A 20,017-nucleotide genomic window follows, 5' to 3' on the forward strand; every position below is an offset into this window, starting at 1 on the left:
ACTGGGATTCGACTTCCTGAAATCATCTGACAAGACAAATAGAACTGTTCAAGATTCCGTCATCGTGGGCAAATACTTGAGAGTTTGAGTTTGACCTGTCCCATCCCAACAAACATCCCAACACCAGGAAGACCTGGTTGATACGATGCGAAATTTCGTCAGAAAGAGTTTGCAACCGAACGAGAGAGACTCGGCCCTACAACGTACCTAGTGCACTGGGCAGTGAAAGCAGTAAGAAGAGCACCTGACAAGCATCAGACCACAACATGCGACAACGGATGAATCGCACAGGAAATGCCGAAGGCCCCAGCAGTGCCAGCACGTCTCCGAAGGAGATGGTCTCGAAGTCATGACGGAAATCTCCCGGGGACGTGGATAGGGTGTCGTTGACCATGCCGACTTCACGGGAGCAGATGCTGATGACCGACTCGATCACCTGCGAGACTCGAGCTGGAACACGGCTGTCTTGACCTTGACAGTCGCATCAGAATCGTGGGAGATCCTCTCCTAGATCTACCTTGGTTCACGCTAGTTAACAGATTCCGCTTCACCCTCAGGGACCTCGGCGAGAGGTGGCGGAAAGATGGTCTTGCCCCCATCTCCTGAGAGGCCGCCCTGGTTGGATCACAAGGTCGTCTAGGGACCTCAAAGTCGCTGTCATCAAAGATGGTAGAGTCTTCTTCTCGCAAGGTTATCAGCGATCGGTTGCCTTGTTGGTCCCCAGCATGACTTTGGTTCAAGGACAAAGGCATAGAACAATCCTTGTAAGGAAGACCTTCATTCGTCTCATCCTCTCCTCCCCGCAAGCGCAGAAACACCACCTGATCCAAACCTGTGCTGTCAGAATAAAACGCCTGGGGATAAGGAACCCTGACCTCATTGTTTCTAGACCTGTGAAGATGTATCCTTGGGCAAGAAGTGACAGGCTCGTGCACATACAAGCAACTAGCATTCACAAAGAGAAAGAGGAGGATGACGGGGAGGCCAGACCCCCTTGTCAATCTTATCCTTCGTATAGTGGATAGAATATACGTAACAAGCCACTGATCCGGTAACATTGGTAGGATCAGGAGGGTTGAAGTGCTATGCCAGAAACAAATCTCATGGCTGGAAAGCAACCTTGCCTTCTACGGTTTGCATCAGCGACGATGTACACCTGTTTTCATTCTTCAGCATATCAGATTCATATTCACATCCAAAAGCTTGCACTCGTCAACCCCTTCCTTGCTTTTCTCCCCTCATCAACGTACCTTCCCACAGCCCACTCCCTTCACTGCCCTCCTCTTGCCCTCTGTCTCTTTCTCCCATCTGTTTCTCACGATCCCTCCACCCACCTCTCCCTGCTCCTGCTATCTTCTCCGTACAACCTCTCCACCCTCCCCTCTCCCCTCTCCCCAGCCCTGTAGCTCTTCACCTCCTGCCTGCTCCTGTAGCGCCCCTACAGCATGCAAATCGTTCACTACATCGATCTGTGATATAGATATTAGGCATCCTCCAATAGAATATTCATATCACCTTGACCATGAATATAGAAATTCAATATATATTACTTAATAATCCTAAGAATGAACTATTAATTCCTATATTGTATAGGAAATCTGTAGTCCATCGGGCACCCTTTGCGCGGCAGGCTGTCCTGAGATCGAAGCGATTCTGATCGAAACAGTTTGAAAATTTACTAGACCGACTGGTGAAAGTGAAGGCAACAGGATGGGCGGCACCTCAGGCATTGAAGTCGAGGCCGAGGCGGTCGTACATGACCTGGTTGTTGTCCGTCCATCCTTTCCTCAGCTTGACTTTGAGAAACAGATGGACTGTGCATTCGAGGAACTTCATCATCTCCACGCGCGATCTTGTGCTGATGTCTTTGATCATGCCTATCAGAATCTTCTTTTGCCCCTCCGTCTCCACAAAAATTGTCTGCTCAATGCGAATGCTCCCGTTCGGCTGCGTCTCATACGACTCCGTCTCCACGTAGCAGGCGTAGGGAACCTCCTCGTGAGCACGCAAGAAGATGGATTCACGCGTGAATTCTGCCACTAGATTGCGCATTGGAATGTTCGAGATCTGATCAACAGGATACAGCCATGGTCCGAGAGGGAGGCTATCCTTCAAGTAGGCCTTCAAGGCATCCAGTCCTCTTCCTGTCTTGGCGCTCACCGCAAAACTTTCTTGATCATCGATTCTCCATTGTCATGGACCCCGGCAGACAATCGCAGCGTCTCTGCAAGCTGCAGCAGCACTGGGCGCCTGTCGCCTTCCAGCTCATCAACCTTGTTGAGGATCAGGTTGTAGCGTTGACGTCGTTCCGTCAACCTCGACATGATCAGCTCCTCGTTGGTTCCAGCACGCAATTTCAAACGCTCCGGATCAACCGGAAGAGTCAAAGGAGCAGATTTTCTCCCAGTTCTCCCAGGCCCAGTCCCCCCGGGGATAATCTTGTCCGCGTCGATCAGAAAGAAGATCTCGTCAGCGTCACGAGCGCTGTTCCAGGCGGACTTCACCATGGCTTTGTTCAGCCTCTGCTTGGGTTTTGGCGCCATGATACCTGGTGTATCGATGTAGATGACTTGTGTTCCTCCCTCCATCGCGATCCCGTTGATGCTGTTCCTTGTCGTTTGACGCTTGTGGGTCACAATAGCAACTTTGGATCCAACTAACGCATTCAGCAAAGTGCTCTTGCCAGCATTAGGAGCCCCGAGAATGGCGACAGTCCCGCATCTCTTGGGGCCTTCAAACACATAGTCCTCATCCTCGTCCTGCTGCTCCTGATACATTTTCTGCATCTGCAATTGAAGGTCGTCTTCAATCGGCACCTCGTCGTCTGCGATCTCTACCTTGCTAGCTTCGTCTTCTTGATGATGGTCCTGCACTGAGTCATGGACGTCCTTGTTTCCACTCGTTACATGCATTCTCGTGAGCTCCTCTTTCATGTTTCGATCCGATGGGCCAGAGAAGAAGAAGCGAGGATGATTCAGACTTGTTTCATGCACGTTTCGGGTTCTGAATCTGAGTGTGCATGCCTCCAAGGTGTGCATGCGGCGCATTCCATGAAGGACACTGACAGGCTGAATGAAGGCTACTGATGTCGATGACGGCTTGACAAGCTGCATAAGAAGTAGTGTACGAGACATGCAAGCACCAATCTTGTTTGAACTCATCTTCCTGCCATTGAACGTCAGCTAAAAGTATCATATTACTTTTGCACATGGCAAAGACATGTCAAAAAGTCCCTCTTGCATAATTCCTGGTGAAATTTGTGCACGATTACCCGCGACACATTTCGAATCTTCTACTTGTACATTTATGACAAGTAGACAAATGTATCCCATCACGTGTGATTCTACTTTCAGAAATTCGCTTTTCAGAACTGAAAATTCAAAACTGGCTCTGGTTTGCTGCCGACTATCACTACTCATCTTTCTCACCTCTCTTATTCAGCTTCCCTTGTTGTTTCAACCTCTTGCTCTCCATTCCTCTATCGCTATCAGCCATCCTCCCTCTTCTTCTCTCCTCCTTCCCGCTCCCTTCCTCTCCTCCCCGTGCGGCATTGTCAGCCCCATTGCCATGAGCACATGCGGCCGCTCCTCAAAATGTTTACTCAACAAAGATACCAAAAAGCCTACTATATAAGTAATCTTTTTCTAGTAGTTGTGAAACTACTCAACAAGATATAACTAAAATCAGCACGGCATTGAGTCGCTCCATGGTGTGGGTCGTGTGCCTGGCAATGGCGGGGATCGGGCTGCGACTGCAAGGAGGAGGAGGAGGAGGAGCAGTGAGAGCAGCAGCAACATCAGCATTTGCTGCTGCCTCCTCAGTCTCCTCAGTCTCCTCAGTCTCCTCAGCCTCGTTGGCTGCTAGAGCATGGAAGAGAGGGTTCTTGACGCGCGTCGTGGGCCCCTGTAGACTAAGAGGAGGAAGCTTTTTCCCTGATTGGATTCAGAGGAAGGAGAGGCTAGGAAAGTACAGCCCGTACGCCGCCGAGAGACAACTGACTACCTTGGAGGAGCCTGAGGAGGTTGGAGCTTGTTGTTGAAAGCTATCATGACTTGGCAGTGGTCCAGGGTGGCAAAGTTGGCGCGTTGTTCGGTCTCTGCAACTTAGCGACTCAAAACATGGTGGAGGGAAAGTATGTGACAACGTCTTTCCTTGCCCAGTGTTGGAAGCTCTCTTTTGTTGAAACCTCGCGATTGCAGGTTGCAACTGTACGAAGGGGATTTCGAGCTCATATCCACCTGTCTGAATGACATCACGCCAGAGGAGTTTGGCTTTCCTCCGGTCTTCAGTTTCTACATGCTCGAATCTAGTCTGAAAGGTTTGGCAGAGCCGAGACGACGGGAAGCCGATCATCGACTACGTGGACATGTATCCCAGTCTCCTTTGTTGGATGTTATTCATGTCGACTTTTCCAGCTTTGAGGAGAAGAATTTCACCGCCTGCATGTTCAAGATTCCAGCAGGATCTCGCCTCCCGATGCATGATCATCCTGGGGTTAGTCTTCTAGCGATGCTCCCAGCAGCTCATGAGAGGATGGTAGATGTACGTCTGGAGCAAAGTACTCTGGGGAGAGATGGAAGTTTCATCCTACGACCGGGAGACAGCGCAAGGTCGTAGAAAGGAAGAGAACAGAATCGAGGCGTTTGACATGTTTCTTTCAGCGACCCCGCGAGACAAGTCCTTCCCTTCATTACCCTCTCAAGCTCTGGACCTCCGTCCGTTCAAGGTTAGCGTTGACCTCGGTTTGTAGAAGCTCAGTGGGTTTCAGGTCAAGACCAAGAGAGATAGAGAGGTTTGGAGGAGTGAGGACGGCGTGAAGATCACGACACCCACGGAAGGGAACATACACGAATTCCGGTGACAAGAAGATCAACAGCTGGCAACGTGCTGACGTCATGGTGGGCAGGGCGGTCACGACCTGCTGCTTTGTAGACGGTGCCAGACACCTCACTGTGTCCTTGTTCTGATGTGCTTGCAGTCATCATGCCTCCGTACGACTTCATGCAGGGACGGCGCTGCACCTACTACGAGATCAACGACAGGGAGGATGGGACATGGGCCCGGCCCATCCGTTGCCCCGCAGACTACGTCACGAGGAGCTTGAAGTACATAGGAGAGACGGTGGAAACGATTGAGGGTTGAGGGTTGTATGTGGTACTGAAAGGGATGTTCAAAGCACTCAGCGCATCGCCTTCTCGAACTTCTTCCTCCACCACTGCATCTTCTGGTTGAGTTTCTGCCAAGGAGCATTCAGGGGAAGCAGGCAAGGGAAGCATTCAGGGGAAGCATTCAGGGGAAGCAGTGGACCTGAACTCTGGTGCCGTACTTAAGGTTCTCCCACTCTTCGTCCTCTCCCTGTGAGACTTTGACAAGCGCGAACGAGGGCGGAAAGTCGCTGACCTGAATGAGGGTGACTCGAGGGCGAGTCCCGCAGACCACCGGACTGTCCTCGATCTCATAGCTCTGGATATCGCAGATCAAGGAGAGTGGTGGGATGGGGAGGGGGGGGGGGGAAAGGGGGCAGAGAAAGATCAGCATTGAGCATGTGAAAGAAACAAGGAGATATCACCTTGACAGCTTCTGACGCTGCATGACTCGTGGAGTAGAAAATAACTGCCGAGTTGTTCTGACCATGGTAATCAACATTCTTGACTCTGCCGAAGCGCCCGAAGACTAAGGCGATCTCCTGCTTGGTAGCGTTGGTGTGAAGATCGGTCAACCTAACATCCTTGAGTGACATGATGTGACGAGCCTTCAAATGACCTGATCCATGCTCCTTTGATGTAGTTGGGCAAGTTCTTATGCTTCTTGTTCTGCTCTGCAACCATAGTCAGACCCGTCAAAAGAGCCTTTCTTCCTGCACCAAGAAGAGTCCTTTTCGCCTGCATCAAACATCACTAGGGTAGGACAGGAATGGGGTCATTACCACGAGGGCATTTCTCCTTTCAATCCTTTTCCAGTCTGCTTTCATGCACACTTGAAACTTCAGACAAAGAGCGAGACGGTCAGAAAACCGAAGGAGGCAGGGGAGGAATATGTTACATCTCCATCATCTTGCAGTTGAAGGGTTTCAACAACTTCCTGCAATATCATCGTCATCAGCAACGGTGATTGGATTGTGGGTGGTCAATCCACGGACAAGGATTTGGGAGACTCACTCTCGCAACGTTTTCATTCTCAAATTCAACGAACACCGCGCCGGTTAGCTGTTTGCTCAAAGTCAGGATTGTTTGAAGAGCGAATGACAAATGCAGTTTCATGTCAGAGCAACAAGTCATAGAACGACGCGAGAGGAGTCAAGTGTGGAGTTCAACCTGTTTGGTCCTGAAATGTCTGACAGCTCTAACACTTAGAACCTTCCCTACATTCTTGAAATGTCAGAGAACAAAGAGGATCGAACAGGTTGAGGTGAACCATATTCGTCGAATGCCTCCTGGGCATTCTCTATCTGTAGAACGAGTGAGAACAATGATGTTACCACCAGTCAATCCTCTACCAGTTGCCCTACATCCGTAGACTTGAAGCCATCCACATAGATTGTTCTGCAGGTCAAATTCATCACAACATCCTTCCCTAGGATTCACCTCGTTCAGACCTGTTCGTCAATGCGTCCTGATCCAGCACTGGAGTTGTTCTTCTCACCCACTGGCCATCCGGGCTGACCTGGAGAGCTCAAGTCAACAAGCCGAAACAACTTCATTGTTTCAGCACCTCCAGGTAGTCCACCCTCCGAGCTCCCTGGTGCACTTGAGGTGAGAAAAAGACTATTCACAACAGCGAGGACAAGATGACCTCAGCTATGTCGCGGACCGATGCACGCAGAGTTTTCATTCTGAGCCTCGAAAGTCAAGTTGAGGACGGTAGAGTGGCAACAAGTTTCATCCCAAGGCCAAAGAGAAGATTGAAGATCACACATCTAAACGTGTACAAACAGGACCTTTGAAATGATGCAATTACACTCAAGTTCACGAATCCAGACTCGTTTCTGGATTTGCTGTGTTAAAACCAAGATAAAAACTTCTTCAAAGGAGATTGTTTTCGTCATCATGGATGTTTGAGACTTGAACGATTTAGCTAGGACGCGTTAAAGTTTACCTTCCCATCTCGAACTGTAGGAATTTATCTCTTGGCAAATTGCTGTCTGAGAAATAGAACGCAATCTGCCGTGATACTGTCTGGCATTTAGATATGAAGCAGCCGCAGCTAACAACTCACTCGCCGCTGGCCTGTCACGGTCGTGCGAGAAAACAATGGGCTTCCGTTCCGTCTCTATTCGCAAGAACGTCAGAATTACAGCAGAGCAAAACATTCGCGAATCTCATAGCTGCGCGTGCAAAGAATCTGACGCACTTGAATTCTTTTTCTTAAACAAGAGATTGAAGGGGTTGAGTCTTGAAACAATCTGAACAATCAAGCGTGAATCGTGATCATTGAGAGCAAAGAATCTCACTTGGACGGGCGTCTGAATCAGCTCAAGTGCCCATTCTGTCCAACTCAACCCTGTCGCACACCAAGCTTGTCTAAGTTCATCACTCAGACTATATCAGACATCTAACGTTTCCGTTTTGACGGACTGTACAGATTGTAAGCGTCAGTCACGTCTACCAAACAATCAAGAGCATCAAACCGCGAAGTTTCTTCATCTGCCTTGCCTTCAGATGCCTGCATCATACAATCACATCACAGGACTATCAGGATCGCCAAGTTGTTCTGACCGCCTCGTCTGGGGGATTTTCCCTCGCCCTTTTTCCTGGTTCCAGCATCAGCCTTGTAGTTTCATGCCTAGGAAGGATACCAAGAGAGCTCTCGCCCCCTCGAAGAGCGAGATTTTGACATTTGAGCTGCACGATCCCTCCGCTCGGATGAACCAGGAGGGAACACGGGAGGAGGAGGAGGAGGAGGATGGATGTTGAATGGAATACGACTTGCCTTTGACTCATTGCTGACAGACAACTCGGTTCACCCCACGTGCTTTGGTGTTTTAAGAAGAGGGATAAACAGTGAAACAAGATAGATAGAAATGCGAAGAACCCACAGTAGAACCTAGAGAGCAACGATAAAAAAAGACGATGGGGGATTCAGGAAAGAAGGGATCAGGAGTCGGAGGAGTCGGAGGAGGAGGAGGAGGAGGAGGAGTCGGAGGAGGAGGATCAGTTGGGGGATCGGGGGAGGGAAGGGAGCGAGGAGATAGAGGACGGGGCTGCCAAGAGGCGGGGGGGTGGAGCGGGAAGGAGGAGGGGGCAAGACGCAAAGGGAAGATGAGGAACGTGGGAGGATACGGCCAATGGACTGATGAACACTGGTATAGGGGGTGGGGGTAGAAAATTTAACCTGATACACCCTTATATTTAGTGTAAAAAATGGGGTCAGGGGTAGTAGGATTACACGGCAGTCAGGGTAGTGAAAGGAGCTCCTGGCATCCAACATGCTTGCAATCCATGGCGGCACTGCGACATTGTGGCAGGACAAGATACTCCAGCGATGAGCATGCACATGTTGAGGACTTCTTCTTCAGCTTGAGATGCCTGTATGCCCGACAGCTTCTTGGGCTCAATGATGCAGGCATTGTGACTGTGAGGTTTTGTTGTAAAACATGTCCTCGATGACTATGAAGCTCTGTTGTACCTAGGGAATCGATGGGAGGTACTAGGAAGGTGCTGTTGACAAGCACTCTCCTCGCTGTGCTACTGGCCTCGTGGTTGAGATCCTCGGACTGTGTCAAAGAACCTCCTTCATCCAAGGGAAACAGCCAGCCAATCGCAGAGAAGTCGAGTTCAGCCTCTCTGCACAACGTGAAGGCTGCCTTCCATGCACTGATGGCCAAGGAGAATAAAATCAGCAAGAGGAAGAAGGAAGACACCGGACGCAGCGAATGGCAGGAGGAGACGAAAGCAAGGTGGACAGCAGACGACTTTCCTAACAGGTTCGACGTTGTGCCGGGAAACTCGTGGGATGGCATCGACCGCTCTAACGGCTACGAGAGGTTTGCACAAGGAGCCATGGAGCAGAAAGTTATGTAGACCTGCAGGCGACTTCTGCGCAAGCAAGACAGGAGGCTCGAGCAGGAGATGCTCAAGGAGGTGCAGGAGCCTCAGCAGCTCTTCGAAGACAACGGTATTCATTGTTGAGGTCTTGTTTGCGCCCCTGACACTCGTCCAGTGCAAGAGTTTGATTCAGAGGATTAGAACTCTCAAAGTCTGCTTGGAAGAGAGCCTAGACTACAGTCTTGCCTGCGTCCTCGTCTTCTTCTTCCTCCTTTACAGGTTCTTCCTCCTCCGGAGGAGGGGATATGGGATCTGTAACGCCCTTGGCTCGTTTCCGTACCTTGTGAAGCTGAGCAATAAAGCCCGTGTGTCCGATCTGAAAGACGTCACTTGTCAGATCTACGAGACGAGAGGACGGTTGAGAAGGAGGGGAACGTGATGGTGGAGAGTTGGCGTGAGGAAAGTACAGAGGGAGGACAGAGGAGGAAGAATTAGGAGCCATGTCAAACAAGAACCTGTCGGAAGCTCGGGTGAGCGACTGGCAACTTCACATCCCATGTACGATGGGAGACTTCAAGGACGCGAGTGAGCGTAAGGGACAGGCCCGAGTTGCTGAGGGCGTCCATGAAGAAGGTGATCTGAGTGATGTTGGGGCAGAGGAGGATGAGACTTCCGCTGTACTTGAGCGCTTTCTCCGCGCGGGAGAGAGCCAACCATGGCTCCATCATGTCAAGAATGATCGCATCCGCACACTCATGCGGCAAGTCAGCGTCGCACAAGTCAAGGTGGTGGAGGAGAACATTGCCAGTGCGGAAGTCAGGGGTGAACCCAGCAAGATCCTTGCTGCTGTCGCCGCTCCCCTGCTCCTCCTCCATAGGAGAAGCTGAGTTCCTGGACAGCCAGGTGGAGATGTTCCGAGCAGCGTTACGAAGAGAGTCCACCCGACGATCAAAGCTCCACACAACACCATCGGGTCCTACCGCCCGAGAGAGGAACAACGAGAGCCCTCCGCTGCCTGTCCCCGACTCGATCACTCTCATGCCATTCTCAAGGTCCGCCAGCATGACGATGGCAGCTGCATCCTTGGGATAGATCGGCGTGGCTGACCTGGGCATGTTCAACACGTACTCCTCGAGGGTCAAGGGACATGCTAGCAGACTTTTGCCACGGTGCGTGTGAACCATTCCTCCAAATCCAGTGCGCATGACGTCGTGATGCTTCACTTTCCCCATGTGACTGTGGAATTCGCCATTCATTGTTACTCGAATTACGTACCTTTTCCTCGTGTCTGTCAGAACAACGTGTGCTCCCTCCTGGATCAGCAAGGGTTCCTCCTTCTCCTGAGCCGGTTCTGCTCCTCCGTCTATACTGCTCGGCTGGCAGAGTCTAAAAGCCGAAGTCTGGGACCTGAGAAGAGGTCTCGTCCTCTGCAGCAGCCTGGACAATGAGCCGGATATGCTCATCATTGTCGTGGCAAAGGACGAAAGCACGAGCGAGAGTACCAACAGAGAATGGGGCGAAGTTACAGGAGGATGCGGAGAGATCAAGATTGGGGCAGGGAGGGAGCAGGGATGGGAGCAGGGATGGGATCAGGGGAGGGATCAGGGGAGGGAGCAGGGGAGGGAGCAGGGGAGGGAGCAGGGGAGGGAGCAGGGGAGGGAGCAGGGGAGGCAGGGAGAAGGGAGGGAGCAGGGGCTGCATCCGCAAACCCGCCTCATCGAGACGTTCAAAGAAAACCAACACTGAGACGCGCCGCCGGCGGCCGGGCCCACGGCCCCGGCGTCCGGCCAGTATTAGGAGTCCACCGGGGCCCCGCCATGCGGCCGCGGGCTCCGGAGGAACTCCCCGGGAGTGGCAGGGCCCGGCCCAGGTCCCTACCCGGCGGCTCCGAGTCAGTTTCAGTCTTCATTTTCAAGTGCCATTCAAGGGAAGGGGCCGCACTGCGGCATGATTAAACTATTGATTTGATTTACTGTTTGACCTCTATCATTGTAGACGATGCAAGCAGAGATGACTGAGAGAGGCCGCACGTCTTGTGTATGCGATGGTACTGGCTGGTGCCGCAATTTACAGCGATCTGTTTCCCCTTGTTCTCCTTCCCTTGCGTGTACGCGCTCGGAATCCAGGAAGAGATCGGAGACACCGAGCTCTCCCCCATAGCCCAACCATCCATCTCGATGAATTTCAGCTCATGAGGGGCCTGCCAGGACATCAGGAGAAGAGAAGCGAGGGAGCGATTGATGGGGTAAGCAGACGCACCTCGAACATGCACCTAACAAGCTCCTCGTCCCCAGTGCGGAACAGATTCCATAGGTGATGTGCAATCCACCCGGGCATCCAGCAGGGGACGCGAACACTTCCTTGCTTCCACTCCAGGAACCGAATCTCCCCAACGTCCCCGCATAACATCTGTATGATTCGTTAGTGCCCACGGAAAGGTTCAGATTCTTCGACAACCTTCCCGAGAAACCCGCTGGACTCAAACGCTTTGTGCAACGAAGAGTCTGCAAAGAAAGCAGCGAGCTGGGGGACATGTTCAACCAAGAACAAGCAGAGCAGGCGACGAACCTGAGAGGGGTAGAACATGGTGATGCAGGAATCTCGACGCGACGCGTTGCATACCACCACGTGCCCACAAGTGTCACGTGGCTTGTCGGGAGCCTCCTCCTGCATGTCTCGCTGAACCCATCCGATGCTGATCTCAGTACCACAGAGGGACCAGGTGACAGACTCTGGTTGGCAGATCTCGCTTAACGCGTTCTCGTCAATCCTCTGCTCCTCCTGATATCCATGGTTGAAGCCGACAACCACAACCTGCATCCCTCCCGGGTGTGAGCGTCCCGCTGCACTCGAACTCTCCTCCTGAGACGATTCCTCTTCCAGCATCATCTGCACGAACCGTACATGCTGCTCTTCCAGAACGAGATCCGACACAAATGAACAGACTTGCAAAATCTCGTTGCGCAGTCTTGCCTCTATTTCAGCAGAGATAGGAGTCGCCAGCATGACTCGTATTCTTTCAGACGGCAACGGATAAGGAGCGGAAGGGACCGCAATCAATATTCTAGTGAGGAGCTGAAGAGCGGAAGCAGCGACCCCATCAACGGCCGACGCGCCTCTTGCTTCAAACCGTTTTGTCAGCAGTCGTTTCAGCCGGGTCAGCTTGTTCGAAATCACGTTCCTATCACAAGTTGCAAGGTCTCCATCAAAGACAAGGAGCACTTCCTTCTGTCCGCTCGCCACCTCCAGTCGTGCTCTCTTGTTCTCTTGGTGACAATGATCGCTCGCGGTGCTTGACCCCTCAGCGTAAGCCATAGTCGAGTCTTCGCAGCTGTTCATCGCAATCAACTCTCTTTTCCCCGGACATGAATTCGTTGCCCTGTTTGAAGACTCTGCTTGTACAACATTCATGGCCTCATGAGGTTTGTTCTCTACGGACGGAGTTGGAGAAAAGTTCATGGGATTCATCAACCCGACATCCTTTTCGTCAAGTTCATCGACGTAGTTGAGAACTTGCATCCACGCCTGTGTGTCGCTGTTGTCAATGCCGCTTTCATTTAGCTCGTCATGAGCGAAATCCTTTAGAAAGCGATTGAGTGAGTCGACGCGTCCCTCTGAAATAAAAAAGTCAAGAAAGGGCAACGCAGCAGGAACAATGGATGCAGTGAGTGCAGGCAGAATCTTACTCAATTCAGTATTTTCATGCTGAAGAAGTACAAGCTTGTCGTGCCAGGCAGTATTGTTCCGTTCTTCAATATCTTGCATAGAAACAACTGATTCACCGGCACGGGACTCGGCAAAGCTACCTGTTCTTGCTTCGAAGGGCTGGATGTCCTGCAACGGAATTTCAGTGCAAATGCCAAACATAAGCACATTTGAGTTTTTTCACTTACAGCCAAGTTACTGTTACTGGGAGAAGCATTGCATGATGGCTCCTGGCTGCAGCTAGTTTGATCCAAGAAGGGATAGCCCGTGAAGCCATTGCTTGGAATTGGAACTGAATTTGATGGAATCTGTTGATTTCCTTGTTTTTGAGGATACACTTGACCAGCTGGAACATCAGGCATGGCCTCAACAAATCGGTTTCGTGCCCCCTCTATCTTTGCCATTTCCAAATGCTTTGAATGTGCATGCGCTCGTAGACTATCTTCGAAACTGACCTGTGACATAACTCCGGCATATCCCTGCATCGGCACTGAGCCGGTTGCATTGAGGAACCCACTCGTGAAGTTCATATACTGTATTTGCTGGAGCCTCAGGCCTTCGGCATCGTTTCGCTGAAAAGGAACCAGAGATTTTTGCATGACATCATTCGAAACCTGACTTGAAAGGTGTTTCCCAGCATCCTGCCACATGGACCCCCGGTTGGCCGGCCACTCTGCATTGTAATATGGATCATTGCTCTCCTGCAGCATAACAGGATGCTGCAGGTATTGCGCATTCATGCCGGTGCTTCGCCATGCACCCTCCATGTTTCCAGCTCGGAAATGCTGGCAAGGACGTCAGCAAGTGATGTTGAAAGACGTTGTCGGTTACCCCGTGCACTTGGTCAAGAGCGCTCATATGTGTCTGTGAGCCGCAGTGTTTCTTCCACTTCCTGCCAGCACGAGAATCATGACATACTCCATTCCCTGTTGTCATGTAGACTTCTAACCTCGGAGCAACCCAACATTTCGCTTTCGTACATCCCATAATAGCCTTTGCGCAGGACACTCCGCAACAAACAGAGCACCATTGGTAGTACTTTCTCGTCGGCTTGTTGTAGACGCCACCTTTCCCTATCTCCTGCTTCCCTTGCGTGTAAACCACCAGCGACGGCCCAGCCCATGGCACCGTCTTGGGAACACCGGCTTCGTGGTGTTCAGAGGCTGATGAGACAATCGGATTTCAATGACATGTGAAAGACCAAAAAACAAGCTCTCTCAGTTTCACCTTTAGAGATCTCGGATCGTTGTACAATCTGCCAATCACCTTGGCATTGCGGTCTGTAATACTCTAGAATCTCCTCGTTGCCCTCGTTGATGATGCACATGTAGGTGGATCCGACTTCATCAAATAGCAAGACCTGAGTTGGCCCTTTGTGAGCAAGCATACAAATGGTATAAAGAGCAAAGGATCATCTACCTCCTTTTTCCGAACTCCTCCTTCCATCAATGGCAGCGACACGCTAGCACCCTCTGCCCTCCTTGATTCCCCGCCACGTCCGTGCATGGACTGGTCATTCTCGTACAAGTCCGGCTGTCCTCCTCCTCCACCATCGCTGTCGTCTTGTGGTTCTCTTTTGAAGACGCTGCTCTGGCTCGTTTGTCCTCCCCCGACTCCCTCCTCATCCTCCTCCAGCCCTAGCACCCGCGCCTCCATGCTCCTGAGCCCAACCAACCCGCTCACCCCTCCCCCCCCGCCTCACATTTAACCCCACCCTAGTACCCTCCAAGTCCTTCACTTTCAACCCCCTCCACCCTCCACCCCTCCATCATCAAACATTCTTACCCCACTACCCCTACTTTCCTTTCAATTTTCCTTTCCATGTCGTCTTTCCTTTACACCCCACCCCTAAGTCTTATGTCTAAGGCTACCCCCTACCCCCTCCTTCACCACACCTGCTGCGAATTCTCGCCCCAAACTTTTTAACCCCCTACCCCTCATGTTAATCACCCACCCCATTTTTGAGGTGTTTCAACCCGGTAGTATCTAGCAATAATCTAAACCCCATGGGATCACACCACCCCTCAAGTCCCCTTCAGCTTGCAGCCCCCAATTTTCATCACCCTCGTTCACCATCGCATCATCACCCTCATTCACAGCATTACTCCAGCTCATCGCCCTCATTCCCCTCTACGCCTTCTGCTGTCCTCTAGTCCCCCAGTGCGCTACATGCACACAGCTCCATGCTCGTGCTCGTTCTCCTCTCCTCCCTCCCTCCTCCCTCCCTCCTCCTCTCCTCCCCCTGAAGTATTTCTTCTGCTGCACACCAGCTTCCTCTAACGCGTTCCCCCATCTCCTCTCCTCCATCATCTTTGTTCTGTGTATGGTCAGCTCAACTTCCAGATTCCTTCGAAAAGATTTGGATTTCCCTTCCCTTCCTTTCTTTCCACCCCCTCATCGTCCTTTTCCCTTGATCTCCTCTGAAGACTACGAATCTCATTGTGGCTACATCCCTGATTAGTCTTCCTATCACTTCTGTCTCGTTATCTCGTGGATTCTTGACGTTTCAACCCTCCACACATTTCATCGGGCCTCCAGCAGTATCTTATTGCTCTCCTTTGTTCTTCTTTTAGAAGCGTCTTTTCTTCCTTCCTCCTCTTTTGGTGGATGTTGAACGTGTTGCACACCGATGGTTTCTTGAAGAGCATGCTAATAGTAGTGTAAAAGAGATCAGTTGATTAGCTCGACAACCATTTGGCCCATGCTCGCCCACGTCGAGTTAAGATTTCGTTTCCATGCTTCGTTCTCTTATATTCATTGAAATCTCAATCGTATGCATTTAGGATGGTTCTTGTCATCCTGTCCTGTTCATGGCTGATGTTGTTTTTGACATTCTCTCGATAGTCATTTATTGCAATCTAGTGCACAAGCCCACAGTGCCGATGATCTTTGTTGTTCGACCTGCTCGAGGACCATTACATGAGACTGATGATCGTTTTCTTCCAGTTATTTCAAGAAAGTTAGCGGCCATGCCTAAGGCCGCTGGGGTTGAGATGAAATCGCTGTTGGCGAACGACAGCGTAGCGAGCGAATCCATGAATTCCATGTCCGCTGATGACAACCCCAACTTGTCTGGCTCGATCGACATCCTATGGCAGCTCATTGACGGGATCAAACAAATCAGCGATCATGTGGTGGTGGAAGTGAACAATGAACAGACGCCAGCTCTGATGGAAGAGTTTTTTGAGAAGGTGTGAATTTTCATTCTCAGTTCTTCGTGATCTCGTTCGTCTGTTGTTTTGCCTGAGGTTGTGGAATAGGTGAATTCCGTCAAGGGGGAAATGAGTTCAATAAGGAAAAATATTAACACAATGAAAGAGCTTCAATCCAAAATAATAACTGAGGTTTCCCAAACAAAATCAAAAGGTTGGTAACGAATCGACGATCGTTTGTAGCTGATATTTTGTGAAAGATCATGCTAGCCGGCTGGAGAGCACTATGAATGAAACTTCGAAGATTGCCAAGAGGGTAAGTCGCACAAGAATCACACCAATCTTGCAGCCATGAAATGTGGATAGTGACGTGATTTTTGGTAGATCAAAGATAGCTTGCATGATATGGAATCAGAGAATGAAACATATAAGGAGAAGCACGGGGAGGGTTCTTCTCAAGCTAAGATCCACATCAATATTCATGGTTGGTGATTTCAATCCCGAAGAAATCGCCTTGATGAAGCATGCAGGCTCCTTAACGAAGAAATTCGTCGAATTGATGCAAGAATACGAAGAAACACAGGGGAAATACAAGTCTCTTCTTCATGAAAGGGTTGAGCGACAGGTATCGTTGGATTTCTGTCTAATGGTACATGACGACTCAAAGGTCAAAGTTGTAAATCCAAACGCAACAGAAGAAGAAATCAAGCAAGCGGTTGAAAGTGGGGGGAGCGATATCTTTGCCGACAGACTGCTCTCTAAAGCGGATCAGGTGACAGGCTCTGGACCTTGGTGGCCCCCGAACTAATTCGATTCTCTTTCAGGTTGCATTGAACGCATATGCTGAAGTTCAAAGCAAGCACGAGGAGCTCATGAAGCTTGAGGCCTCCATCCGTGAAGTCCATCAGCTCTTCATGGACATGGCGATCATGGTAGAACAGCAGGGGGAGATGCTAGACAACATCGAAGAGCTGGTCTCAAAATCTGCTGAGGTTGCTATTTGCTTCTTAGTTCTGTCTCGCACTTGCTGAACCTTTTCTCAGTATACTGAGAGTGGAGTCGAGCAACTCATACAAGCCAAGAAGCTACAGAAGAAAGCACGCAAGAAGATGTGTTGTCTGGTCGTATGCTTCACAGTCGGTCTCCTTATCATGCTCTCCTTCGTCACGAATTTCTTGATTCCTAGAATATAAATTATTAATTTCGCGTTCATCGAACCCTCAACAGCTGCTATGCTCGTCACGTATGATCCGTTCAATCCCGCTGACAAGTTTTGGAAGCAATGATAGGCAACGATAGGAGCTAATGTGAGGGGCGAAGTCAAAGGGAGTATGTTAGTGAGCTTCCTTGAGACGGTATAAGTTGCTTCTGATTCATTATGTATTCATGTAAGGCTGATGCTTCTTTCAACCTCGTGCACACGGAACGCTTCGCCCTGTGGCTCAAACCTTGGGTGTGGCAAAAATAAAGTTCTATACAGTGATCACATCGGAGATGAATAATTTAACGAGAGAGGGACTCCTGAATCGACTGCTTCTTGGGAGGCAGCCCAGCTTCGCGAGAGAGGTGATCATTCTCCTCTTGCAACTCCTGCACTCACGTCACGCCGTCGACTTCACCTCCCCCGACAACCACCTGATTCTGGCGCTCTAGCTCCACTTTACGTAGAGTCAGGGCCTCAGCATCTGATTGCAGCTTCCTGATAAAGTCGATGGCCTCGTTCAAGATGGTCGCCTTGTCCACCGGCGCCTCTCGACAGCCAGGCAGGAGCTCTTTCAGCTCGTTCATCTTGTCGTTTATTCTTTGCCTCCTCTTCTGCTCCGTTGCATTGTGCGACTCCTTCCTCCTCTGCGTCTGACCGAGAGGATTCATCCCCACAGGACTGCCATCCTGTTCTCCCGAGGCCCTGCAAGCTCATGCGTTAGGAGAGCAGGTCGCTACAGTTAGGTAGAAGTAGCTTTCACCTGCGCTTTAGTCCCGAACTGACGGGCATGTGATTCAAGAGGCTGCTGTTGCTCGGCTGCGTCCAGCCAGCATCTGCAGCGAAGGCTTGGACCACAGGGATGTGATTCACGACTGTGATGGTGCCGGGAGGTCCTTGAGCTGAGCTAGTCAGAGGCATGGAGACTCCTCCTGCTAGGGCCACTGCGAGCAGTCAACAGCACTGCAAGTGAAACGACACTGCAAGATTTCAAGAAGGTACACGTATGTTGGGGGGATTGGAAGTGAGAGAGAGCATCGAACTCTTTCCTTACCTTGGGACATGATCTGCGAGTTGGGTTGACCGCTCAGAGCACTGACGACTGAGACAGGAGACGTGACGGGGTTCGTAGATAGATATGCGTGAGCAACGCTTGGCGGAGGCACTGCAGGGGCTGTAGCCATGCTCAAGGCAGGAGCCAGCTATACCCAAACAGCTAAGCGAGGTTCTAGGGAATGGCTATGAAGAGAACTGTCAAAAAGATCAGTCCCTTGTCGCCAATAAGAAAGAATGGAGTTAACTATAATTGAAGAAAGACTCTATGAAACACCCCCATCAGGTGCAAAGCATAGTTGACACATAAACAATAGTCTTCAACAGATATTGTATAAGTTCAATATCATCCTCTTCACATCATATTCCTAGCGCCTTGCAAAATGCCTTGCTAAGTGCCTTCCTGAAATCTATTTTCATTCGTTTCTTCGGACTGCCATACTTATCCATCCCTCTGCTCTCTCCGTCCCCTACTGTTCGCCTCTCGCTCGAGGCCTGTCCTCTTTCGCCAGCATTCCTCCCTATCCTCGCACTCCACCTCTAACTCCTTGCTCTGTGTTTGAATTTCTGCTTATTTTCTTCATAAGTACACCAGTGCAGTCGCATCCAAACTGGATTTTTCTCCTTCCTCCTCCTTGTGTTTCCCTTCCTGTACCTTACATCTTATCATATGCTCAAGTTTCCTTTCAGCTACTCTTCCATCGCACGCCGTACACTCCATTGCTGTACTTTGCTTTGCCCCACTCTGCCATTTTGTTCTCCTTCCTTCTATTCCCTGCCTCGCCTCAGCTCGCCTTGCATCGCCTTGCCTGGCCTTGCATCTCCCTTCCTCTCGCCATGCCCTGTCTCTGGCGCTCATGGCTTCTCATCTTCGCCCTCCTTCCCTCCTGCGCCTCATGTTTGTTCACCATGGCGATCACGTGTCATTAGACACGTGATCGCCGCCATGATAGTTGTAAAGTTATTTGAAATTTTGTTCAATTGTACGTAATTGGGTTTGTCAAAATTGGAAATTTACTACATTGATTTCATTCTTCTAATGGAAATGTGACCGCACGGTTACTGATCATAATTTGAACAGCATACTCCGAAATGTCCAAGTATTGTTTGAATTTTCCAAATTTCTGTTCAAGAAATTTGAAAGAGGGCAGCAACCTTTTCCCGCTACTTTTATTTACTTTACATTTTAATTTTGAAACTTCCTGGATATAATTTCAATATAAACGAACCAGCTTTGAATTTTACAATGAAGCCCGCTGCCGGCGGCCCGGGCCCGGGGCCGCGCACTGAAGTATCCTCTGAGGCGGACGTCCTATTAACCGTCGTGATCTCAGGGGGTGGGTGCAACTCTAATTTGCAGGTAGGGGTAGTTACATACCCATGTGAAGATGATAGGGACTAGGGAAATCAGAAAGGAAAAATGGGGGTAGGGGGTAGTCAAAGTAGGGGTGGGGATGCTGTTCTGTGGGCAGTGGGGTAGAGGCAACGGCTGGTCGGGCGCCATGGAGGAAGGAGCGGGATTCGAATGATAGAAGGAGGAGGATGGAAACTAGGGAGAGGAAGGAGAAGAATGAGGGGCAGAAGATGAACAAGATGGGAGAGATCACGAGATCATGTTGGTGGTGGGAGATGATGGAGTGGCAGGGGAGGCAGAAAGGAGGGAAACGAGGGATAAACAAGATCCCGATGTTTCGTTTGCAGGTAAAATGCTGAAGTTCGCAAAGGTTGGCACTGGGCTCTATTGTTCGAGTGAGAAAGTTACCATCGATAGAGCATAGGAAATAGTAGCAGACAAGTTGTGAGGTGCAAACTCTTAGAGCCCAGCTATATCCTTAGCAGGAATCTGCGGATTGTGGTATTTGTTGTGCATGCATTCAATCTGTCGAACAGACATACAGAATCTGACTGTGTTTGCAAGTAGA

The 20,017-nt window shown here is 50.4% G+C and overlaps 9 protein-coding genes across 9 annotated transcripts; 4 read left to right on the forward strand and 5 right to left on the reverse strand.

The window, feature by feature from the left end:
- The first annotated feature begins 81 nt into the window (after nucleotides 1-81).
- Nucleotides 82-1,158, forward strand: GUITHDRAFT_150766 (hypothetical protein). The gene is made up of 4 exons (XM_005839292.1): nucleotides 82-255; nucleotides 299-463; nucleotides 489-821; nucleotides 876-1,158. The coding sequence occupies exons 2-3, from the start codon at nucleotides 393-395 to the stop codon at nucleotides 604-606; spliced, it is 189 nt and encodes a 62-aa protein (XP_005839349.1). The 5' UTR covers nucleotides 82-255; nucleotides 299-392; the 3' UTR covers nucleotides 607-821; nucleotides 876-1,158.
- A 449-nt stretch (nucleotides 1,159-1,607) lies between these two features.
- GUITHDRAFT_84828 (hypothetical protein) lies at nucleotides 1,608-2,777 on the reverse strand (the record flags this gene model as incomplete). Its single annotated transcript, XM_005839293.1, has 2 exons — nucleotides 1,608-2,185; nucleotides 2,317-2,777. 2 exons carry the CDS (start codon nucleotides 2,775-2,777, stop codon nucleotides 1,723-1,725), a joined length of 924 nt encoding a protein of 307 aa, XP_005839350.1. The 3' UTR covers nucleotides 1,608-1,722.
- A 929-nt stretch (nucleotides 2,778-3,706) lies between these two features.
- GUITHDRAFT_102272 (hypothetical protein) lies at nucleotides 3,707-5,142 on the forward strand (the record flags this gene model as incomplete). Its single annotated transcript, XM_005839294.1, has 11 exons — nucleotides 3,707-3,778; nucleotides 3,947-4,021; nucleotides 4,068-4,132; nucleotides 4,200-4,281; nucleotides 4,328-4,368; nucleotides 4,416-4,494; nucleotides 4,541-4,610; nucleotides 4,662-4,726; nucleotides 4,769-4,857; nucleotides 4,907-4,935; nucleotides 4,979-5,142. The coding sequence occupies 11 exons, from the start codon at nucleotides 3,707-3,709 to the stop codon at nucleotides 5,140-5,142; spliced, it is 831 nt and encodes a 276-aa protein (XP_005839351.1).
- Nucleotides 5,143-5,179: 37 nt separating this feature from the next.
- GUITHDRAFT_134049 (hypothetical protein) lies at nucleotides 5,180-7,940 on the reverse strand (the record flags this gene model as incomplete). The annotated part of the gene is made up of 18 exons (XM_005839295.1): nucleotides 5,180-5,236; nucleotides 5,308-5,463; nucleotides 5,570-5,720; nucleotides 5,764-5,882; nucleotides 5,927-5,983; nucleotides 6,043-6,081; nucleotides 6,159-6,206; nucleotides 6,315-6,361; nucleotides 6,415-6,448; nucleotides 6,497-6,542; nucleotides 6,596-6,663; nucleotides 6,712-6,738; nucleotides 6,793-6,832; nucleotides 7,096-7,160; nucleotides 7,216-7,269; nucleotides 7,451-7,500; nucleotides 7,557-7,662; nucleotides 7,716-7,940. 18 exons carry the CDS (start codon nucleotides 7,938-7,940, stop codon nucleotides 5,180-5,182), a joined length of 1,389 nt encoding a protein of 462 aa, XP_005839352.1.
- Nucleotides 7,941-8,409: 469 nt separating this feature from the next.
- GUITHDRAFT_150768 (hypothetical protein) lies at nucleotides 8,410-9,303 on the forward strand. Its single transcript, XM_005839296.1, has 3 exons — nucleotides 8,410-8,983; nucleotides 9,029-9,114; nucleotides 9,160-9,303. Exons 1-3 carry the CDS (start codon nucleotides 8,637-8,639, stop codon nucleotides 9,183-9,185), a joined length of 459 nt encoding a protein of 152 aa, XP_005839353.1. The 5' UTR covers nucleotides 8,410-8,636; the 3' UTR covers nucleotides 9,186-9,303.
- A 184-nt stretch (nucleotides 9,304-9,487) lies between these two features.
- Nucleotides 9,488-10,240, reverse strand: GUITHDRAFT_102275 (hypothetical protein; the record flags this gene model as incomplete). Its single annotated transcript, XM_005839297.1, has 1 exon — nucleotides 9,488-10,240. The coding sequence occupies one exon, from the start codon at nucleotides 10,238-10,240 to the stop codon at nucleotides 9,488-9,490; it is 753 nt and encodes a 250-aa protein (XP_005839354.1).
- Nucleotides 10,241-10,953: 713 nt separating this feature from the next.
- Nucleotides 10,954-14,345, reverse strand: GUITHDRAFT_102276 (hypothetical protein; the record flags this gene model as incomplete). The annotated part of the gene is made up of 10 exons (XM_005839298.1): nucleotides 10,954-11,184; nucleotides 11,244-11,393; nucleotides 11,442-11,507; nucleotides 11,553-12,598; nucleotides 12,767-12,818; nucleotides 12,878-13,474; nucleotides 13,521-13,581; nucleotides 13,639-13,852; nucleotides 13,956-14,049; nucleotides 14,109-14,345. 10 exons carry the CDS (start codon nucleotides 14,343-14,345, stop codon nucleotides 10,954-10,956), a joined length of 2,748 nt encoding a protein of 915 aa, XP_005839355.1.
- Nucleotides 14,346-15,997: 1,652 nt separating this feature from the next.
- GUITHDRAFT_150769 (hypothetical protein) lies at nucleotides 15,998-17,035 on the forward strand (the record flags this gene model as incomplete). Its single annotated transcript, XM_005839299.1, has 7 exons — nucleotides 15,998-16,055; nucleotides 16,102-16,157; nucleotides 16,226-16,325; nucleotides 16,372-16,466; nucleotides 16,509-16,613; nucleotides 16,666-16,833; nucleotides 16,885-17,035. Exons 2-7 carry the CDS (start codon nucleotides 16,128-16,130, stop codon nucleotides 17,032-17,034), a joined length of 648 nt encoding a protein of 215 aa, XP_005839356.1. The 5' UTR covers nucleotides 15,998-16,055; nucleotides 16,102-16,127.
- Nucleotides 17,036-17,583: 548 nt separating this feature from the next.
- Nucleotides 17,584-18,642, reverse strand: GUITHDRAFT_150770 (hypothetical protein; the record flags this gene model as incomplete). Its single annotated transcript, XM_005839300.1, has 3 exons — nucleotides 18,097-18,642; nucleotides 17,806-17,986; nucleotides 17,584-17,747 (listed from the first exon to the last, which is right to left on the reverse strand). Coding segments are annotated over exons 1-3 (475 nt in total), but the record flags the coding sequence as incomplete, so codon positions are not given.
- Nucleotides 18,643-20,017: the final 1,375 nt, after the last annotated feature.

The sequence above is a fragment of the Guillardia theta genome, assembly GCF_000315625.1.
Source record: "Guillardia theta CCMP2712 unplaced genomic scaffold GUITHscaffold_9, whole genome shotgun sequence".
NCBI classification, from domain to species: domain Eukaryota; class Cryptophyceae; order Pyrenomonadales; family Geminigeraceae; genus Guillardia; species Guillardia theta.